The 23,619-nt window shown below is 40.3% G+C and overlaps 1 protein-coding gene across 5 annotated transcripts in view; it reads left to right on the top strand.

The window, feature by feature from the left end:
- The first annotated feature begins 205 nt into the window (after positions 1–205).
- kif13a (kinesin family member 13A) overlaps positions 206–23,619 on the top strand; it is a 116,767-nt gene continuing 93,353 nt past the window's right edge. For all 5 annotated transcript variants that reach the window (XM_051720170.1, XM_051720167.1, XM_051720168.1 and 2 more), the window contains exons 1-2: positions 206–541; positions 713–803. In XM_051720170.1, coding sequence (XP_051576130.1) covers positions 487–541; positions 713–803 — 146 coding nt within the window. In that variant the 5' untranslated portion in view covers positions 206–486. The remainder of the gene's footprint in view (positions 542–712; positions 804–23,619) is intronic.

The raw sequence follows: 23,619 nt of genomic DNA, 5'->3' as shown, positions 1-23,619 counted from the left end.
AAACTAGATAACTGTAAACATTAACACAAGTTTAGTGACTCTCTCTCTCTCTCCTTTTATCCTCCTTTTCCAACACAACCATTTATAGGAACTACATCAGTTTCTTTTTGGTTTATCTGGTCTTTTTTTTAAACGCAAATATATGCAATGTCTTTCATGCATATTCATGCACTGGACATTTGTCTCTTTTGAGGGATCAGTCAGCGGAAGATGGCGGTCTGGATGCGGCTGGCAGGCTGAAGCAGGATCCTTCATAAACACGCACATTTAACCCGACTAAAGTAAAACCACAGACTCATTTGGATTAATATCGACTGCTGTTTCTGGTCGGTTATGGACTGTGGGAGTATTTTACTCGGGTACGAGCACCCCAGACGTTTCTCTTGGAGACTTTGCGGGGAGTTCCATGTTATTATTATTCGGCCCGCTGTTCGGAAAAGCTAGAGGGTTTCTCCTCCACTTTAAAGCCTTTTAAATTGAGTTAAAATGTCGGATACGAAGGTAAAAGTGGCGGTTCGAGTTCGACCCATGAATCGGAGAGGTAAGATGCTTTTAAACATGTTAATATTTTAATATTTAATCTCTTCTGCGTCGCTACAACTCCTGTTATGCGTGTTAAGTATGTTATTTTAATGCTTATTAAATGAGCGTGTAACACGAAAATAGTATGTATAAGGACTTTTAGGCGAGTTTAACAACTTTTGGCTTGCAGAGATTGAGCTGAGCACAAAATGTGTAGTTGAGATGGAGGAAAACCAGACAGTTCTGCACCCGCCGCCCTCCAATGCGAAAGGAGAAAACAGGTACAGTCAAATAAATCAATGCATGCATGCAGAAGTATCTGAATGCACTTTTATAGCTGATTTCTATGATGTGACATCGTCGTGCAATCTGTGAGTTTATCCTGTCTATAGGTGAACGCTGTCTGTTTAAACTCCCATGCATGTGTTTTAGTTAGGATTTTCACCAGGGCAGAAGTCACTTTGCTGTCAAGAAGAATTTCATGGCCCATTACAGTCAAATGCATGCACAGAGAGGAAGTTTTGCATCTGTTTGAGTCCTCTGCGTGTGCGTTTATGTAAGAATGTAAGTGCACTGAATGTAGGGCCCATGCAGTGAGTTCTCTGGTTCTGGGCGTGCTCATGACTGGCATGCACTGGAGAAAGTTCTGCGCTGCTGTGAAATTCCTGGACAGGCCTCATGTTTGCAACACTGCTGAGGTTTCGGTTGTTGCAGATGTCTTCATATTATTGCATTGCATGTTTTTGCTATTATAATGATTGGCAATCAATAGAGTGTGGTGAGCGATGGTTGAAATAATGCCAGTATGGCAGTAGTATAATATAATTTAATCATAGCAATTCATTAAAATAAACCAATTTAAACACAATCTTTTTTTTAAATGCACAATATTTACATGAAATTAATTGTAAATATTACACATTAGAAATTGTGCATTATCCACTGACAAAAATGGCTTGCTATAGACTAGAGGTAGGCGATATATCGGTTTTACCGATTAATCTGTGCCGATAGTTGTTTTTTGGTACTATTGGTTATCAGCAAAAATCTATGTAGATCGTTACCGATAGTTTTTCATCATTTCGTCATTTCAAAATAAGAGTCCCCGGTGTGTTTCGGCCTTGTTTACACTTAAAAGTCCCGCGTTATGCACCAGTTTTAAATCTTTGTCTGATTATTATTGGGATTTTGGTTGAGCTAAAAACTGTATCTGGGATTTTGGTTATTTTGGACACTTTTGTCTTTGCCCGCCGTAGTTAAGAAAGTATATATATATATATTTATTTATTTTTTGACATTCTATAAATCGATTTTAAAAACTATCGGCCGATTAATTGGTTATCGGCCTTTCCCACCACCTTAGTTATCGTATCGGCAAAATCCACTATCGGTCGACCTCTAATATAGACTTTTATGTTTCATATGATTTGCGATATTTGCTGAAATGAACAAGTCTTTTTCTCCCACAACAGTCTTTAGAATTCCCGTTTGGCTCCGTAATGCAACTGTATCACTAGGGCCCTATGAAATCAGTTTTATTTTATTTTTATTCCGTATTCGAGAATTGAGTTCTATTTTATCACCAAAAGGGTGTCGAAAACAAATACATTCATTGATGAACTTTTAGTAAATGAAAATAGAACAATTAATTTTTAACATAACATTGCATTATTTTTATCATATGAAGTGCTTTTATACAGATCCTTACAGCACAATCGAAACACAAAATTGAATTTATTTTTGTCAAATAAAGTGATGCACAACTGAGCAGCACAGATGTGAGATATTGCTTAAATATGATTATTTATTGCTGTATTATTATTATAATTACTACAGCGAATATTACATAACTATACAGTAGTGATATATTTCTGTTGTATTTTATTTCTATTGAGCTTTTATTTTGGTGGAAAACTGAGTGATGCACGTTTTTCACCTTTGGATAAGCATGTTGTTACATGCACCCGTGTGGTTATTATACCACAGAAGGCTGCGATTTAATTAATTAAATTCCATGAAATTCAGCGTTTTAGAGTTAATTCCATTTTTATGACTGGATTCCGCAATTCTGTCTGCATTTTCCACATCGCAGAAATCTCAGGGCCCTAGATAACCAGTCGTTCTGGTCCAGAACATATCAACACCTACAGTCTTTTTGTCATGAAAATGTAAAGTACTCCGCATAAACATTTGCTTTGTTCTAAATAATATGTCTTGTGATTTAAGAAGTTTGGTCACATGCAAATGCTAAACAATGTGACTACTTTAAGGCGTGAAACAATGAGGATATGAACTTTCCATGCAGTTTTGCGAACTGCTTGCAGATAGTTGATGAAATATGTTTGAAATGTGTCACTGGTGTGTTAATTTGTTGGCTTGTAACGCCTACACACGTGGCAAAATGTAATGTAAGCTGAAAATGTGCAATGTTAAAATACATATCCTAGCTTAATATGCAGATATGACTGTAAGTAAGCCATTTGTAGGTTGATTTTCCTAAACACTGTGTCTCTGTGGCGTTATATAAATGTTGCTCTGTTTGTTTTAAGCATCACGACCAGCCCAATGGCATACGTTTGGAGCGGGACTATCTGCTTGACAGAAGGGTGGCGCATTCGGGAAAGCTGTTTGAAACAATGTTTATTTTTGCAATTCCATTTGGTGCCACTAGGGGTGCAGAAATGACTTCAGATTTAAATATTTGGATTAATTTGAGTGTCATTTCAGCTACCAATATGAGTGTAGTACCCTCAGCTCTGCTTTATTCATTTTCCCATTTAAATTCATTTACTGTTTAAATCCATTCTGCTAAATTCCACTGATCAAAATCTGCACAGAAAATGTGACAAAAGTCTGCAGGTTTCATCTGGGCCTAGTTATTACATGGTACTACAACATCATAGCACATAGCATAATTTACATCTCACAATGTAATGTTAATGATAATCAAACACCATTTTATCGCAATACATTGTAAATGTAGTTTTAAGTAGTTGTGTGGGTTTTGGAAACAGTAGGCGATTGGCTGTCGAATTCTCTCAAGGGCATTGCAGCTGTGGGTCACACGCTACTGGATCTTGTGATGGACTGAACTGGGTTCAGTGAAATCCTCTCGGTTCACATTGCCTCAAGGTTAGACCATCTGCAGGAACAATAGAGCATGCTTTAATATTGCCAGAGCTGTGCAAAAAGCAGCAATGCAGTCGTTGGTTACATGCTCAGGCAGGTGGGCAGTCGCTGCTTGAGAAAGAACAGGTAAGCATCAGCTCGTCTTACACTCGGGATGTGACATGGAAAACAGTCAGACCTTGATGAAGCTTACTCAACTGATGCTGGAAATAGCAGTCAAAGGAAATGCTGTGGATCATCATTTACACCTGTTCGAAAAGATGGAGAAGTCTTAGGCTGTCTTATGTGAACTGTAGTAGGCGAATAGTTGCTAATATTATCTATAGTTACGATAAAGTATAAATAAAAAGCTATGGTTGTGTACAATTTAAAAAATACTGTAATCTTTAAAGGAATGATTCAGCCAAAAAAAGAACATTTTGTTATAATTTCCTAACCCTCATGTCATTTTGAACCTGTATATCTTTCTCTTTTTAATTTTATCCCCTTTTCTCCCAATGTGGAATGCCCAATTCCCACTACTTAGTAGGTCCTCGTGGTGGCGCGGTTACTCACCTCAATCCGGGTGGTGGAGGACAAGTCTTAGTTGCCTCTGCTTCTGAGACCGTCAATCCACGCATCTTATCATGTGACTCGTTGTGCATGACACCGCGGAGACTCACAGCATGTGGAGGCTCATGCTACTCTCCACGATCCACGCACAACTTACCACACGCCCCATTGAGAGCGAGAACCACTAATCGCAACCACGAGGAGGTTACCCCATGTGACTCTACCCTACCTAGCAACCGGGCCAATTTGGTTGCTTAGGAGACGTAGCTGGAGTCACTCAGCACGCCCTGGATTCCAACTCGCGACTCCAGGGTTGGTAGTCAGCGTCAATACTCACTGAGATACCCAGGCCCCCTGTATATCTTTCTAATGTGGAACACAAAAGGAGATGTTGGGCAGAACGTTGCTCTTTTCCATACAATGAAAGTGAATGGGGACTGGAGTTCTCAAACTCCAAAAATAACCATAAAAGTGGCCCATATGACTTGTAAGGAGTCAGAAAGCCATACGATAGTTTCGTGAAAGAAACAAACTAAAAAGTATATGTTTTCATGAGCTGAAAACTTTCCCCTCAGCTAAAGCTTTTAAATCTGATTTGCACTTGATCGTATTCTAATTTGGCACTGACGTTTTTTACACTTGCGAAAAACCAAAACAGACATGTTGACTTCAGAATAATGCTGTCAAATTAAAATTCGAAATTCAATTACTCGTCGAATTTAAGATAAAGAATGCACACTTACTGGCCGTTCAGACCGATCGCATTTTGGGGCTTAAACAGACATAGCGCAACGAATAAAACGGATCGCTGTTGTCTCTAGAAGCGTTTGAAAGGCTGAACTTCCTTTTAAATTGACACAGCATCTAAAAATGCGAGATGCTGAAAAAACAGCGAGACACGGCACAACAGTCAAAGACATACGTCTAGCACGTGCTTACATAAAAAAGGATGGACGTGTTCGGAGTGAACGGCCCCTTACATGTGGATGGAGGTTTTTGGTAGTTGTGTCTTGTCCATGCCTTGGCTGCATAAGCATTAGGTACGTACATCCAACTATATCGAATGAAAAGCACTGTGAAACCGGCATTATTATGAAGCTTGTGTCTGTGGTAGGACTATGGCACCGGTATAGGCTACTGTGTAACACTAAGGGCATTTCATGCATGTAGCTTGTTTGATTTGCCTTTTGAAAGGCTATATCCACGTTTTGATAATGAATTAGAATTTGACATGAACACCTCGTCGAGGTGGTCTTGGACTGATTATTTAGGAGCAGATTCGAGTGCGATTGCCATGTTCATATATGCTTAAACCAACCGGACTAAGGGAGAAAACGTACCAGGTTCCCGAAACAAATGCTCCAAGTGAGCCAGGTGTGAAAATGCCTTAAGTTTACATAGAACTGTCTATTGAAGCGTTTCTTTACTCGTTTTACTTTTTTATTAAGATTTGAGAAACGCACTCTTGTTAACAGCCAGATATGTTCTTTGCATAAACAATAGCTACGACACGGCTTATATTGATTAGTAAAATATACTAAATGCCAATATGGCAGTAGTGTAATATAATTTAATCATAGCAATTGAAATAAACTAATTTAAACATGTTTTACACAATATTTACTTGGAATTTACAGATTAGAAATTGTGCGTTATCCACTGATAAAAATGGCTTTCTATAGACTAGAGTTAGACGATACTGTATTTCGGTTTTACAGATTAATCGGTGCCGATAGTTGCTTTTTTGGTACTATCGGTTATTGGCAGAAATTTATATAGATAGTTAGTTTTTTCATCATTTTGTCATTTCAGAATAAGAGTCCCTGGTGTGTTTCAGGCTTGTTTATACTTAAAAGTCCTGCGTGATGCAACAATTCTTAAATTTATCTGGTTATTATTGGGATTTTGGTTGAACAAAAAACTGCATCTTAGATTTTAGTCATTTTGGACTCTTTTGCCTTTGCCCGCCATAGTTAAGAAAGTCTAAAAATGTTTTTTGAGATTCTAAAAATCGATTTAAAAAACTATCGGCCAATTCATTGGTTATCGGCCTTTCCCACCACCTTAGTTATCGTATCGGCAAAATCCACTATCGGTCTTGCCTAAGTACACACTTATACAGAGAATAAAATAATAATAATAATAATAATAATGAATAAATAATTGTTTTATAATTATATATATATATATACATACATACACACACACCCATATACATATATATGTATATACGCATACACACATATACAAAAATAGCACAATTAATGGTTAGCATAACATTGCATTATTTATATCAAATGAAGTGCTTTTATACAGATCCTTACAGCACAATCGAAACACAAAATTGAATTTATTTTTGTCAAATAAAGTGCTGAACAACTGAGCAGCACAGATGTGAGATATTCCTTAAATATGATTATTTATTGCTGTATTATTATTATGATTACTACAGCGAATATTACATAACTATACAGTAGTGATATATTTCTGTTTCTGTTCTGAGCTTTTATTTTGGCGGAAAACTGAGTGAAGCCGCAGAAGGCTGTGATCTTTTCTTCGAAATCTTTTGGCTTGATTAGTTTACGCACTCTTGGTAACAGCCAGATATGTTCTTTGCAATAAACAATAGCTATGTCACGGCTTATATTGATTAGTTGCGCCGCTAATATTTAAATTTTAGTATATGAAATATTTCAGTGAAAAATGTGAATTTAGTTTCTCAGCCCTGTTGACAGCCCGACTTCAGAAGACTAAAGACCAAAGTATACTTCGGTTTTCTGTGTGCTGCTACATCTTGCACATAGTTAGCGTGACACAAATTTCACTATCATCACAGTACTTGAGGACTGTCCGCGTGCAGACTATTTTAATAGACGCGCGTACATTCGGTTTTTTCCGCATCGTCGGCGCATGTACCTCCTGTTGACTACTAAAGAACATGCATTGAACGCGTCTGTGTAACCATGTGTTCAAAAGAGTGTACTTTGAAAGGCTGAGCAACATGGAAAAAAAAGTGTAACCTCGCCTTTTTAGCACATTTTTTATTAGACTTTAATGTTGCTTTCATGGTGTGTGTGGTTATTGGTCTCCATTCTTCTTTTATTGTGTGGTAAAAAGCTGCTTGGAGATAATGCTGAGCTTCTACTTTTGTACTTCATTGGGTGATTTATTCCTCTAAACCAATAATATACAGAATATGACCAATTTATTACGCTTTTCTCCAGATCTCCAGGTCGTAATGAGTGAGAAGAAGTCAAAACAGAGCGGGCTGTTTACACTTCCAAAGATTAGATGAAAAATGGGTGACGAAAAGTCCATGTTTGTACTGGCCCAGTCCATTAATCAACAGATTTGCTATTGCAGTTCACTCTCATTAGCATTAAACCACATTTAGAACAAGAACTAGAACATGTGCAACACTATCAGATATTTAGTTGTCCAGAACGACACAACTCAGAGCAAATATGCAAATACCTAACAGTAACGTTTTGAGTTTTGCAAGTTGAGTGTTCAAGAGTTCAGTATGCAAAGACACTGGACTTCATTCATGAAACACTAGTAGAATGAATTCCCATGTAAATGCAAATTGTCATATTCAATTCATGGATTTCTGAAAAATGTACACATTAATACTGACCTTTAAACAAATGTTTAATTCCGAGCTGGGCATCTACTAGAAGTTGTTTGCATTTATTATTGCATTTATTATAATGCTTTTCTGAAAGTTAACTGGAAAGTTAGATTCCCCAGACTGTGATTACATAATTTAAAAAAAACCTTGAATTTCCCCTGCTACATGAGCACCTGTTCTCATGAGGTTGATTTATGTCATGTATTTTATAATGTATACTGTATGTCAGCTCTGTACCCCAAAAAACCCCACAGGGCAAAATCCCAGTAAACTGATTAGACATCTTTAGTTGTTAAATGAAGTGTTGTGTGGGTTGAATTTGCATTAGGGCTCTTAAAATATATCATCTAATTCAGGGCAGTTGTTTTGTCTTTAATATTTATATAAAACTACTGACTGTGAACTAAAAGTTTATATCTATACAATGGGTCGTATTGGGTACTTATAATCCAAGACATAGTAAAGTTTGCTAGTTTTGGGCCATTTCTATACTCCCATTTAAACAACACTGTGCTAAAATGAGCAGGATTTGTAGAGAATGTCTTTTTAGTTCCAGAGAGTCCCGCCGGGATTAGTGGTCTTGTGTCTTCTTAAACTCTCACGGGACGTTTGGATTGAGCTTCATTTGATAATTGGAGTGTGATGGTGGCTTCAGGCCATTTCTAGGAGTCAAGTTTCCATTCTCTGAGCTTCTTGAAGTTTGAAATATGAATCTGTGAAAGTATTCAAAGACGGCGAGATGATGACAGAGAGAATAGGAACAGCACCGGAGGCTTCCGTGTTGAAAAGAGCGGCACATACCTGGGAATGCCGCAGTACTCTTGTGGTAGACACTTTTACTGTAACTTTCATCTGCAAGAACACCTGGAAGAACTTTGGAGTTTTAGTAGTAACTTCTCAGCGTTGATGAGGCTTTATTTTTTATTAAAGTCCATTAAAGTTGAAATGTGTCATTTTTGCGACAAGCACAGACAAACAGGTATAGGTGCCCCATAGTGCTGTCAGCAAGGCTGAGAAACGAAATTCGAATTTTTACCTAAAATATTACCTAAATTCGAATTTTAAAGTCACCAGATTTTTAAATTGACGTTGTTGTCTTAGTCCACAAGACGACGCAACGGATATTAGCCAACCAGCGCTTTAAAATAAAAGTGCATTCCACTTTAAACTAAAGTGCATTAAATAAAAATGCGATGCAACAGATGGAGACGTTAAAATAAACAAAAACCATTTTGAAACGTGCCTAAATTTTTGTCAAAGTATTAGAAACAAAAACTGAAAATATTTTATGATCATTTCTATTTCGTTTTAGTTCTTTTTGAAGCAATGCACGATGTTTTCAGTTCAGTTTTAGTTTTTTGGAAACATTTTAGTTTTTCTAGGTTATTTTTTGGAATTTCGTTTTAGTTTCATTTTCAGTTAAATATAATAACCTTGATTCACACTGAATATTTTGCATCCATCCACAAAGTTTTCCAATTGTATTGCTACGTAAACATGCCCTAGACGGTTTTGCATCATTTCATAGTTTATTTGGCATCTCGTGCAGAAGCTCTGTGTTTTTTTTGGTTCTGTGTCAAGTTAAAAAGAACTTCAACCTTAAAAAACTTGTCTCGAGACACACGTGTTCTGTTAAACTGTATTTGTATAACCCAATCGGGCTAATCTGTCGAGGAGAGGGATAAGTGCAGCGGGATGCGGCAGTTCGAGAGAGAGAGAGAGAGCCACATGCAGCTGCCATGTGTGTTTGTCTTTTTGTTTAAGTTTACATTAAATATTACTTTGACTGTTCAGCCGGTTCCCGCCTCCTCCTCTCCCATTTTAAACCCTGTTACATTGGTGCCAAAACCCGGGAATTGGAGGATAACGCCGTTATGGAGTCTACACCGCTGGACGAAGTTATCAAGTCCCTCGCCTGCATCCAGAAAGACCAATACCGAGCGCTCTTGGAGTTACGCCTGGAGCTAGAACAACGTTTCCAAGCCCTGCTGCAGGCACAAACGGAGGACTGGCAGGTATTCCGGAGTCTGATCGCCAGAGAGGGGGCTGGCATTGCGACCCCCCGGAACCAACCCCACCTGAGTCTCTGATGGGAATGGGGCCAAGTGACGACCCAGAGGCCTTCCTAGATTTGTTTGAGAAGACGGCCGAGTATGGAAGTGGCCTCCAGACCAGTGGGCGGCCCGCTTATTACCCCTACTCTCTGGGGAGGCGCAGCTAGCAGCACAACAACTTCCCGTCACCAGCCTCCTTAAATATCAACATCTGAGGAAAGCCATCCAGCAACGGGTTGGTCATAGCCCCGAACAGAGTCGTCAGCTCTTCAGGTCCCTGAGCTTTGGGAGGCGCGACCGCCGTTCGCTTTTGCCCAACAACTCCGGGATGCCGGCCGGAAATGGTTGATGGCAGAGGGAACCTGCGGCGCCATGGATGTTGTCGATGTGGTGGTACTGGAGCAGTTCGTCTCTCAGCTGCATGTGGCTCTCTCTCTCTCAAACTACCGCATCCCGCTGCACTTATCCCTCTCCTCAGCTGATTAGCCCGATTGGGGACCGGGCGTGCATAGTCACAATGATGAATAGTCAAATTTTTAATTTTTATTTTTTCAGCCTTAGTGCACCAAACTCACGCCACTGGTTAAGCAATTTTTGTTACGTTGAAATTCCATTTGGTGCTGATAGTGGCACAGAAATAACACTTTTCAACTGTAAACATGGTAAATTAAAATCTGATCCATACTTCGTTAAATACAGTTCATTATTGGCTGCTGAGTGAATGCAACCATTCAAAATAAAATTTTGTACAATAAACAATTTTGGTATTGTGTTTGGTCGCTACTTGATATCCAGTGTAAAGATATGAGTCCTGAAGCAAAACCAGTTGAGATGCATGGTTAGGGTTAGGGTTAGGGTTAGGTTCAGGTTCCTGTTTCCAACCTCTACTTCCTGTTTCCTGCCTCTTCTTGGCACCATGGATGGAAAATGAGTTGATAAGTGAAAGTCTGTCTTTATGTGATAATTCCTGCTTAAACCAACCTTGTAATTCTTATCTCTCACGTTCAATCAGCATGTTAAGTCATTTTGTTTTCCCAGAGGAAATCTGATGCTATCTGAGCAGTACATGATGGCTTTAGACATGTGGCAAATGATTAAATCAGGAGAGATCTTGTTTATTCAGGACTGCATATCGATACAGATTTCTCGATTCGATACAGATTCACAGGCTCTCAATTCATTTGGGTAAATTTCCAGCCAAAAGCAGTAAGTGGTTTTTCTCGTTTTCTTATTTTTGTTGTTTGATTTAAATTAATGGCACTTGACAGTAGCTGCATTTACACTTCAAGTCCAATATTTTGATGATAAAAAAAATGTGTCCCGCTGTTTACGTTCACTTGAGACAAAAATGGCTATATTTACTAGGGATGCACCGATACAACATTTTTGGCTGATATGAATATCGATTTACAACAACAACAAAAAAACAGGCCAATAATGAGTCCGATATTTTGCCACTTAGCTTATTTTGTCATCAGATCACTGTTTTACTTAGAAATTCTTAAAAAATGTATAAAGAGGTACAAAAGCTTTTTTAGGGTTCTAACAATAAATAATTCCACTATGTTTAATTTCCGATATCTCAGATGTTAAAGTCCGCTGGTTTCAAAGCGTTTTAGATGGTCTTCCTCATCATGTAGCTTATAGGAAAGTGCCGTTTTCACAACTGTCACGTCCATTTATGGCATTTTTCCCCCCGCATTAACATGAAAACGAGAAAGAATAAAAATAAAACATAACATGTTCTTAGGACTGCCAGCCCTTCTACATATTGTGGAGTTTTTACAAAGTGTGTTACTAATTAATTATCGTTTTGTTTATATCAGCGTTTTCATACTTATTACCAATATGCCGATGGTTTTAATTTGGACAGTAATTTGCCGATTAATATCGGTAGCCGATACATCAGTGCATCTATAGTATTTACATTAATATTATTTTCACAGAATTTTGAAATGTATTTGACTGTTTAGACATGCAAATTCTCAAGCACTGTAAAAGCTTGATCTTGTGATTTTAAGAATCGATATCGGGATTGTTCAAGTGAAGATGCCGATTAATGGTTATTAAAAATCAAAATTTATATACAGCCATAATATTTATGCATGTATTAAAAGGACAACATTTTTATTAGCAACTTTATTAATTGGCATTCCTCTGCTACTGTATTCCTTAGCAGAAGAATTTGTTGAACATTTGTGTCTGTTATAATGCTTTTTTATGCATTATATTATAACTATTATAATTATTATTGTTACAAGGAGGAGGGCGTGGCCGGGCTGTGAGGATACACGCCGGTGCTGAGTTGCCCAATCAGCGGGAGAGGGATAAAAGAGAATGCGGCACAATTCCTCCAATCCTCTTCACAATTATGTTTTTATTTTATTATTTTTTTCTGTTGTAATGCTTTTAAATGCTTTTAAAATAGTTTATTATAATGACATTAAAATGACAGTTAACTGCTTTGCTGGATGAACCTGAATTCCTGCCAGGTCATTTCGGAACTTTGTGTTGCTTTCCGCTTCGTAAGAGATTTTTGATATTGAGATGTGATCTGGGATTTTTTCACATCCAACAACATGAGAGCATGTGAGTTCTCAGTGACTGAGTGCATGAGATTGTCAGAATAGCATACTACTCTTAATAATGTTCACAGTATGCAGATGTGTTCTGTGTGCATGGAATACCTGGATTATAGACTGCATTTGCCAGTGCAATGCACTCAAATTGACCTTCCGTTTCCAGTGTGACAAATGAACTGGATTTATCCGTAAATTTTACTGTAATTTGTCTTTTTCTTGACTAATTATTAGACTGCTAAACATTACGGAGCTCCTTAGAGGACAGGGCAGGAGTTTTTTCGGAAATAGTTTTGCGTTCCTTCGCAATAAGTTTTGTGCTCCCTCGCAATAAGTTTTGCATTCCTTCGTAATAGTTTGCCTTCCCTCACAATAAGTTTTGTGCTCCCTCGCAGTAGTTGTGCGTGTCCTCGCAATAGTTTTGCATGCCCTCGCAGTTAGTTTTGCATTCCCATGTAATAGTTTGCGTTCCCTCGCAATAAGTTTTGCGTTTCCTCGCAGTAAGTTTTGTGTTCCCTCGCAATAAGTTTTGTGTTCCCTCGCAATAAGTTTTGTGTTCCCTCGCAATAGTTTTGCGTTCCCTCGCAGTAGTTTTGCGTGCCCTCGCAATAAGTTTTGTGTGCCCTCGCAATAAGTTTTGTGTTCCCTCGCAGTAGTTTTGTGTTCCCTCGCAATAAGTTTTGTGCTCCCTCGCAGTAGTTTTGTGTTCCCTCGCAGTAGTTTTGTGTTCCCTCGCAATAAGTTTTGTGTTCCCTCGCAATAGTTTTGTGCTCCCTCGCAGTAGTTTTGTGTTCCCTCGCAATAAGTTTTGTGTTCCCTCGCAATAGTTTTGTGCTCCATCGCAGTAGTTTTATGTTCCCTCGCAATAAGTTTTGTGCTGCCTCACAGTAGTTTTGCATGTCCCCGCAATAAGTTTTGAATTCCTTCGTAATAGTTTGCCTTCCCTCAAAATAAGTTTTGTGCTCCCTCGCAGTAGTTGTGCGTGTCCTCGCAATAGTTTTGCGTGCCCTCGCAGTTAGTTTTGCATTCCCACGTAATAGTTTGGGTTCCCTCGCAATAAGTTTTGCGTTTCCTCGCAGTAAGTTTTGCGTGCCCTCGCAATAAGTTTTGTGCTCCCTCGCAGTAGTTTTGTGTGCCCTCGCAATAAGTTTTGTTCCCTCGCAATAGTTTTGTGTTCCCTCACAATAGTTTTGTGTTCCCTCGCAATAAGTTTTGTGTTCCCTCGCAATAAGTTTTGTGCTCCCTCGCAGTAGTTTTGTGTTCCCTCGCAATAAGTTTTGCGTTCCCTCGCAATAAGTTTTGTGTTCCCTCACAATAGTTTTGTGCTCCATCGCAATAAGTTTTGCGTTCCCTCGCAATAAGTTTTGTGTTCCCTCACAATAGTTTTGTGCTCCATCGCAGTAGTTTTATGTTCCCTCACAATAGTTTTGTGTTCCCTCGCAATAAGTTTTATGTTCCCTCGCAATAAGTTTTATGTTCCCTCGCAATAAGTTTTGTGTTCCCTCGCAATAAGTTTTGTGCTCCCTCGCAATAGTTTTGTGTTCCCTCGCAATAAGTTTTGTGTTCCCTCGCAATAAGTTTTGTGTTCCCTCGCAATAAGTTTTGTGCTCCCTCGCAATAGTTTTGTGCTCCCTCGCAATAGTTTTGTGTTCCCTCGCAATAAGTTTTGTGCTCCCTCACAGTAGTTTTGCGTGCCCTCGTAATAAGTTTTATGCTCCATCGCAGTAGTTTTGTGTTCCCTCGCAATAAGTTTTGTGCTCCATTGCAGTAGTTTTGTGCTCCCTCGCAATAAGTTTTGTGTTCCCTAGCAATAAGTGCTGTACTCCCTCGCAGTAGTTTTGCGTGCCCTCGCAATTAGTTTTGCATTTCCTCGTAATAGTTTGCGTTCCCTCGCAACAAGTTTTGCGTTCCCTCACAATAAGTTTTTTGGTCCCTTGCAATAAGTTTTGTGTTCCCTCGCAATAAGTTTTGCGCTCCCTCGCAGTAGTTTTGCATGCCCTTGCAATATGTTTTGTGCTCCCTTGCAATAAGTTTTGCGTGCCCTCAAAATAATGATTTTTATTATCATAGTTTTTGTTTTCCTGTATTATTAATATGGTTTTACTACAAATATCAAGGTTAAAATATGGTTATTTTTGTAAAACCATGGTAAATTTATTGTGAGGGAATGCAAAACAATTGCGAGGGCACGCAAAACTATTTAAGAAAAAACATTCCCACCCTGTCCTCTCATGGGCTCCATACGTTATGCCATTAAAATGCTAAATCTTTTAATTTCAAAGATGTTAACTGGATGCCACTCACTGAATGAAATGTGCGACAATGAGGTCATGTGACAACATTGTGGCACACTACTGTTGGAAAAGATTATTGTGGAATAATGCCTACATACAGGTTTTTAATAGTATGCAGTATGCAGTACAGGACATTGCACAGTTTGAAGTTGTAATCTGGTATTCCATACTGAACGTTGGTGTGTTTGTGCAACAGAAAGCAGAAATAATTCTGTTCAGAGTTAAACTCGTCTGTTTATCATTCTTACTCATCTGACGTCTTTTCTTTTGAAAACAGTGTCTTCTGAAATGACAATGCAGTCTTGGTCAGATGGTCAACCTCTGGAATGCATCTTTTGTTACTGCATTGTTTCACAGCACTGTGCGTAAATAATCACCCTTTCCAGTTGCATTGGCCACGTACACATTGCAAACTTTTGGAGTGACAACCGCATTTAAATGCAGGAATATTTTCTTATGAAATTTTGCCGTCTTGTGACTATAAACAAAAAATTATTCACCGCTCAAACCACCTTGTTGCAAGTGAAGTCTGGGTGGTATTTTTATTTACTTTGTGTAGTTTCGTTTGTGGTTTTTGAGGATGAGGGCATGTCACTGTCTAATTTGGCTTCAGCCAAGTAACAGATGGATTTGCTTCAAAATACTGTAGAGTTTGATTGGACGCACAAGCTTTGATGTCAACAAAAAAACATATGGGAAGTGTTTTCTTCTCCCTTTTAAAGGTCTTTGGCACAATATGGTTAGTTGCAATTTATTATTTCCATATAGCTTTGTTTTTCTCTGCTGTCCACGACCCTATCGTAACAGACCTGAGACCCATTTTGGGCTCGCGGCTCACCAGTTGAGAGAACAGTGTGAGTTTTCTGAGTGCTTCCGTCTGTTTATATGGAGGAAAATGTTGCGTCGCATTCATAAAACAGTTGAATTCCCCAGAGGACCCCTCCTTTTGTGCAGGAGGTGTGGTGTTTTTATAGAAAACACTGATGCAAATCTTGACCTAGAAGTGCTTGAGGGATGTTTGTAAATCTCTTTCATGCACCAGAGGACACAGACAGACAGTAATGTCTCCTCTATGTGTCCTGATTTGTTAGACTGCACTTTCCACTTCTCTAGTCTACGGTTACAGAAATGGTTGCTTTCACTGCTGGACGCAAAACTGATTAACTGTCTGAAAAGGGCAATACTGATGGAGAATTGTGGGTGAAGCCGTGCAGATAAGTTGGCTTCAAACCAAACACGTGGCACAGATTTTTTCAATGTTCTCTTGCCTGTCAGATTACTGATTCTTCATCATTATTTATGTCTTGTCTTCAAATAAAAACATCCTTAAAGCAAGATATATATATATTTTTTTTAATGATATAACCACAATAATGATAATTGATAAAAAATTTGAAACATCAGACTGATCAAATATCCATGTGTCATATGTTGCTGGAAAGCTCTCAAAGAGTAGAATACAACCATCCTATTTGTTTTACTCACAGACAGAAATATAGTGAGTAATAGTTAAGTATATGTCTTTGACAATTATGATGGTGTTGCTTATATGCCGCATTTTTGCTTATAACTTCACGAAAAATAAACGGAACATAAAATATCACATATCATTATTTAGAGGAGGTGATTGTCTTTGGTAATCAGATGCATAGATCATTAGATAATCCACATGATGCACAATGTTACATATAAAAGGATAGCTTGGCAGTAGTTTAACTGTTTTAAATTCTAGGTAACTTGTAGCGTGTCAAAGTGCAGTATCAAAGTAGCTTGTAGTTGCCCAATACCGGTTGTATGATTATTTATGACTTAAAAAAATATTGTAAATTATTGTTGAAGATCGTGAAGTCAGTACGACACTCTTTCAGTTCAGAAAGCATAGAAGGAGCCGTAGAACATCAGGAACGGCATTGAATTCCTAATGCTTCCAGCCGATTCAGTAGCAGACTTTCACAACACGAGTCTTTTATTTGTCAACGGGGTGTCCATCAGAGAGGAGGAGTCAGCGAGGGGAGAGGTCACTGCAGTAAATATGTCAGAGTGAATGCTTTTGGGAGGAAACCTCACCACATTAAACATTTTTATGAACTTCTTTTGTCTGATGAAGCGCAGTGTTGCTGTTTATAGATATATCTAGAGTCTGTCATGTTTAGTTGTGTTTGCTAAGGCAAGCATCACTACAGTATTACTATTGCTCATACTAGGGTTAAGGATTTAGACAAACATCTAACCATAAGTAAATGTCCTATTAGTTTTCTTAGTGATACAATTTACGATTTTCTGGCAGAATATCATAGAGACTTGAGGGCGGACACTTTTGAGCCAGTAAAAAACACCCAAAACCCTAAGAAAGCACTAGAGTTGGAAAACCTGGCATCTAGTTAATGAAATGAGATTGGAGGTGTGGGTTAGAGCTACTTTGACTTACAAAAAGCACTCAAAATTTTGAGTTTGCGATTCACAAGAAGCATCTAATGACGTGGACCATACCTAGCAAAATAGAGATCTCAGAAGACCTACGATCAGGAATTTTTGCTTTTCATAATGCTGGAAAGGGTTACAATGTTATCTCGAAGAGCTTAGATATTCATCTGTCCACAGTTAGACAAATTGTCTATAAATGGAGATGATTTAGTACTATAGGTACTCTCACTAGAAGTGGCCGTCCAGCCAAGTTGACTCAAAGGGAACACCGCAGAATGCTCAATGAGGTACAAAAGAACCCTAGAGTGACAGATAAAGACTTGAAGGAATCATTGGAACTGGTGAACATCTCTGTTCATGAGTCTACTATACGGAAAACATTAAACAGGTATGGTGTTCATGGCAGGACAACATGAAGGAAGACGCTGCTTTCCAACAAAAACATTGCTGTGCGCCTGAAGTTAACCAAAGACCACCTTGACACTCCACAACACTACTGGGAAAATGTTTTGTGGACTGATGAAACTAAGGTTGAATTGTTTGGGAGGATCACGCAGCACTACGTATGGTGTAAAAAGGGCACTGCATACCAACATGAAAACATCATCCCAGCGGTGAAGTACGGTGGAGGGAGCATCATGATTTGGGGCTGCTTTGCTGCTTCGGGGCCTGGACCGCTTGCCATCATCGAGAGAAAAATGAATTCCCAAGTTTATCAAGATATCCTACAGGATAATATCAGGGTGGCTGTGCGCCAGCCGAAGCTCAGTAGAAGTTGGGTGTTGCAGCAGAACAATGACCCTAAACATCGAAGTAAATCCACTACAGAACGGCTTCAGAAAAAGAAAATCAACCTTTTGGAGTGGCCAAAGGGTTCACATACTTTTTCTTGCCACTGTAAATTGGAAAATATACAGTATATATTGGAAATAATTTATAATTAGAACAGTAAAAAAGCTTTTGTACCGCTTTATAGATTTTTTAAGCATTGCCACGTAAAACAGTGATCTGATGACAAAATAAGCTAAGTGGCAAAATATCGGTATCATTATCGGCTTATAGTTTTTTGTTAATATCAGTATCGGCCAAACATTTTCATATCGTTGCATCCCTACATGTTTAGTGTGTCATGTAAATATTAGCAACATGTTTTAACCAGACTGATCTGTGAATTCATCAACAGAAGTTTTTAATGTTCTTCTAAAGTTCGTCTGTACTTATAGAAATTCAAACCACTGGAAGTGTTTTCGAGTTGAAATGTCCACAGAGTGCCACCAAAAGCAAATTGTGTTTTTAGTTGTAAATGATGTAATACAGTTAACAAGAATGCATATTTTATAAACCCTATGTCCAAACTCAAACCCCAACCCTAAACCTAACCATCAGTGGAGTCAAAATTTTATTTTACAGCAAAAATGCAACCTCGAGGGGGGTCTGGGTAGCTCAGCGAGTAAAGACACTGAATATCATCCCTGGAGTCGCGGGTTCGAATCCAGGGCGTGCTGAGTGACTCCAGCCAGGTCTCCTAAGCAGCCAAATTGGCCTGGTTGCTAGGGACAGTAGAGTCACATGGGGTAACCTCCTTGTGGTCTCTATAATGTTGTTCTCGTTCTCGGTGGGACGCGTGGTGATTTGTGCGTGGATGCTGCGGAGAATAGCGTGAAGCCTCCGCACGCACTACTTCTCCGTGGTAATGCACTCAACAAGCCACGTGATAAGATGCGCAGATTGACGGTCTCAGACGTGGAGGCAACTGAGATTCATCCTCCACCACCCGGATTGAGGCGAGTCACTACGCCACCACGAGGACTTAGAGTGCACTGGGAATTGGGCATTCCAAATTGGGAAGAAAAGGGGAGAAAATCACAAAAAATGGCACGTACCATTGTTTATGTGAACGCTATTATTTCCTGGTTTCAGTCATGCCACAGGAAAAGGTAAACACATTGAATAGCTGCAGAAATGTCTGACAGGGATGGTGCATGTTACTCGTCAGAATGGGGTCGATTTCGAGGCACATCGTCGATTGTGATAATGTTGTTTAAACACCAAACTTTATTAAAATCAGTTGAGTCTAGACTTCTATGTTGAAAATTGCTTTGCACATGACATGCAGACGTAGCAGCCTACTGTATGTATAGCATCAGTTACTTATGAGGTTTCTTAAATGGCAGCTGCCTTTTGTGTATACAGTAGACAACAATGCAGCTCACTAGGTTTTGGAACAGAGCCATAGTGTTGCTTGTTTGGAGCCGAGTTGTCTATTTAGGAATTCTGACTCACAAGGCAAGTAGTTCAGATTTTTTGTATTGATTTGTTGCTCAGCGACAGCAAGGGTACAACAACGGTCTGGAATTATTATTTTTTCCAATACCAGAAACACCCTCATTCCATTTGAATGTTCCGGGGGGTTATTAAAACATTTGCTGTGACGTTCAAATCTGACTCATTATTCCTAATTCAGTTAGCATAAAGATTTTGTTGGAAACTGCCTAAAGGGCCTTAATGTGGCCTCGCTTTAATTTTCCAAGCTAAACAGAGTGATATTTATTAACCACCTATAATTAATGTTATTTTAAACAGCTCATGTTAACATGTTATTTGAGACATTTAGATTTGATGGAATAAAACTAATTTTAAAACCCCCATGAAATTGTAGTTTTGTGGCTTTTAGTTCACAAAAATTGTAGTTCCAATTGTAGTTTTCATCTGCTTTGAGGCTAATGCTAGTGTATTCCTTAAAGTTAAATAATTAATTCCTTAAACATGTTTTGATGAGATATACGCATTGACCAAAAATATTGATGAGAGTGATCTTGCTCTTTCCATTTCCTTTTTTATGTCCTGCCCAAACTTCCCTTTTCAATAGAAGAATATGTTTGTCCAGCCATTTCATTGGGATTTTAAGGTCAAGATTTTTTTCTACTCTTTTGGTTTTGCCCTCTGAATCTTTGCCTGTTACCAGCTGACCTCTGCTTTCACTAAAAGGGATCACTATTACAATAGTCTTGCAGTGGCTGTGAGCGCTTTAGAAAAAACCCAAGACACTTTGTAACTTGAGACGTTTGAAAGAAAACTCTGAATATGGCAGATGGCATCACTTATTATTGGAGTTTTACTTGTGGAAAGTCTCTTATAGAGACTTCACACAAAGGGAGAGAAATTGTGAAAAAAAATAAAATAAAATTGTGCTCAGTGATGTCATACAATGGCAGTTTATAGTGACCACCTCTTCAATCTTCAAAAGAACACAAAAGTATAATTCAGAAGTCTAATAAATTATTCTGTGAGACTCATGATTGTTATGAAAGCATACAATACGATTTGGTGAGAAACAAACTGAAATCTAATATATTATTTAGTGTAAATGTTCATACATAGTAAAACAACCATATTTATACAAGTTCAGTTGACCCTGTGCATTCCTCAATCACATGCACACAGCACACTACTTACTGCAGGCTACTTACTACAGCAGGACTACTGAAGTCACACTACTGCATTTGAGCCCAAGGACTACATCCAGTCAAGTAAGTTTTGATGATATTACTAGGGTAAATATATTTGATCTATGGTATTAAAGTTTAACTAGCAAATACTAAATCAAAATGTGTTTATACAGTAGCTAGCTAGCCAGTAAATCAGATATGCTAAATGTAAGCTAGCTAACACCATTTCATTGACAATTTAAGAGGCTAGCTATCATGGTGCTAGCTAGCTCAACTGTGATGCTGTTTCTTCTGCCTTCTGCTAGCCAGTTTTCTGTTAGCATACAAGAACGTAGGTTATATTTTGATTTAGCATGCTGATTGAGGAGTGTTCATCTATTCATCTAGCCTATTTCTATTCATTTGTCCAGCATCAATTGTAAAATATTTTTACCATTCCAGAATATTCCAATTGTTTAGCTAACTATATATATATCTGTGCATGGCATTGCATTAGTGTTTTTACAAGCTTTTTTCTAATCTTATTCTACAGAACAATGCCACGTGCGCCATCTGATGTGTGGATACATTTCACCTCAGCCAATGTAGAAGGAAAGGCTGTGTACATTTGCAAATACTGTGCAAAGACCTATGTTAAGAATGCCACAAAAATGCAGCAGCATATAGCCAAGTGCCCAAAGTTCCATATCTGTCATTCACTTGATGTTGTGTCGATGTAGTGAGACTAGGGGTCACACTTGGGAGCCCCAAACACCTCTGCTTTTTGAAAAAAGGCCAATGGGAATTGGCAAGTGGAATTTGCATGCCACTCCCCCGGACATACGGGTATAAAAGGAGCTGGTATGCAACCACTCATTCAGATTTTATCTTCGGAGCCGAGCGGTTGCATTCAGTGCACTGAATTCAATTCTCCCTTCCGTTAACCTCAAACTGCTGGATTTACGGCGCATTGCAGTGGCTTCTCCCCCTCTGCACCCGTGTAGTGCAGAGAACGCCCCTGGGCGCTTCGGCAGATCAAAACAAAGAGTATATTCTAAAAGAGTATATTTTCATAAAAGAGCAGCACACACGGAACGTCTTTTTAAAGATGCCTTTCCGTTTGTGTGTTATTCCTGGTTGCGGTCGTTATCTCTCCGCTTCTGATGGCCACGATCGCTGTCTTACGTGTGTGGGCGCTGCCGCTGGACAAGCCGCCTCCGCCCGGCACGCCATGGCTGTCCTGCTGGTACGCGGGTAGTGGAGCTGCACGAGGGTAGTTCTGACCCGGGATTGATGCAGGAACTGCGCTCGGCGACCGACCTCTCTCTCCGGGCGATGAAGGTCACGGCACAGTCTCTCGGGCAGGCGATGTCCACCCTGGTGGTCCTGAGCGCCACCTTTGGCTCAACCTGGTCGAGATGAGAGAGGCTGACAAGGCACGGTTCCTTGATGCCCCCATTTCCCAGGTTGGCCTGTTCGGCAGGTTCGGCGCTCCAGTGGCGGGCCCCCCGCCCCTGCGCGCCCAGCTATGGCACAAACATGCCCACACCGGGTTGGTTGCGATGGACTGCGGGGACGATATTCCTCCTCCCCCCTCCTCGACCAATCTTATGGTGGGCATCAGGAGCCAGGTAAGTGCTTTGATGTCTCTGGACTCAGCATGGCCACGAGGTTTGAGCCCCCTCGACATGGCGTCTCAGGCTCCACCCCACCACGAGGCCCCACTCGCCAGTACGTCCGACATGATTGTCCCCTTGGTCCCCCTCGCCTGGAGTTTGGACATGTGGCTCGTTCTTTCCAACCCGTCGCGATGGCTGACCTGGACCATCCGACTCGGCTACGCGATTCAGTTCGCTAGGCGCCCGCCCAGGTTCAGCGCCATCCGCTTCACCTCGGTGAAGGGTGAGAACGCCGCTACTTTGCGTGCAGAGATCGCTACCCTTCTACAGAAGGGTGCGATAGAGCCTGTCCCTCCGGCCAAGATGAAGCAGGGGTTTTACAGCCCCTACTTCATCGTACCGAAGAAAGGCGGTGGGTTGCAGCCAATCTTGGACCTGCGAGTACTGAACCGGGTCTTGCACAGACTCCCGTTCAAGATGCTGACGCAAAAACGCATTTTAGCGAGCCTCCGGAATCAAGATTGGTTCACGGAGGTAGACCTGAAGGACACGTACTTTCACGTCTCGGTCTTACCTCGACACAGACCCTTCCTGCGGTTTGCTTTTGAGGGCCAGATATACCAGTACAAGGTCCTCCCCTTCGGCCTGTCCCCTCGTATCTTCACGAAGGTCGCAGAGGCAGCCCTTGCCCCGCTAAGGGAAGTGGGCATCCGCATCCTCAATTATCTCGACAACTGGCTAATCTTAGTACGCTCTCGGGATGTGTTGTGTGCGCATAGGGACCTGGTGCTCACACACCTCATCCGACTGGGGCTTCAGGTCAACTGGGAAAAGAGCAAGCTCTCCCCAGTTCCGAGCATCTCTTTTCTCGGCTTGGAGTTGGACTCAGTCTCGACGACAGCACACCTCGCGAACGAGCGCGCACAGTCGGTGCTGAACTGTCTGAAAGTGTTCAGACAGAAGACAGCGGTTCCACTGAACATTTTTCAGAGGCTCCTGGGGCATATGGCATCCTCAGCTGTGGCCACACCACTCAGGTTGATGCATATGAGACCGCTTCAGCACTGGCTTCAGACTCGAGTCCCGAGATGGGCATGGCGCCGCGGGACACATTGCGTGGTCGTCACGCCGATCTGTCGCCGCCTCTTCAGCCCTTGGACCGACCTTGCATTTCTGCAGGCAGGGGTTCCTCTAGAGCAGGTCCCCAGGCACATCATGGTTATGACGGATGCCTCCAAGACGGGCTGGGGCACCGTATGCAACGGGCACACAGCCGCCGGCTCCTGGACTGGCCCGCATGAACGGAGTATTTGGAAATCAAACAGAAACATAGATGAGGCTACAGGATGCCACAGTCACACTGTGTCCTAATCTGATGGCAAACGAC

Source organism: Myxocyprinus asiaticus, chromosome 16 (assembly GCF_019703515.2).
Source record: "Myxocyprinus asiaticus isolate MX2 ecotype Aquarium Trade chromosome 16, UBuf_Myxa_2, whole genome shotgun sequence".
Classification (NCBI taxonomy): Eukaryota; Metazoa; Chordata; class Actinopteri; order Cypriniformes; family Catostomidae; genus Myxocyprinus; species Myxocyprinus asiaticus.
This window is presented reverse-complemented; position numbering and strand designations above follow the sequence as displayed.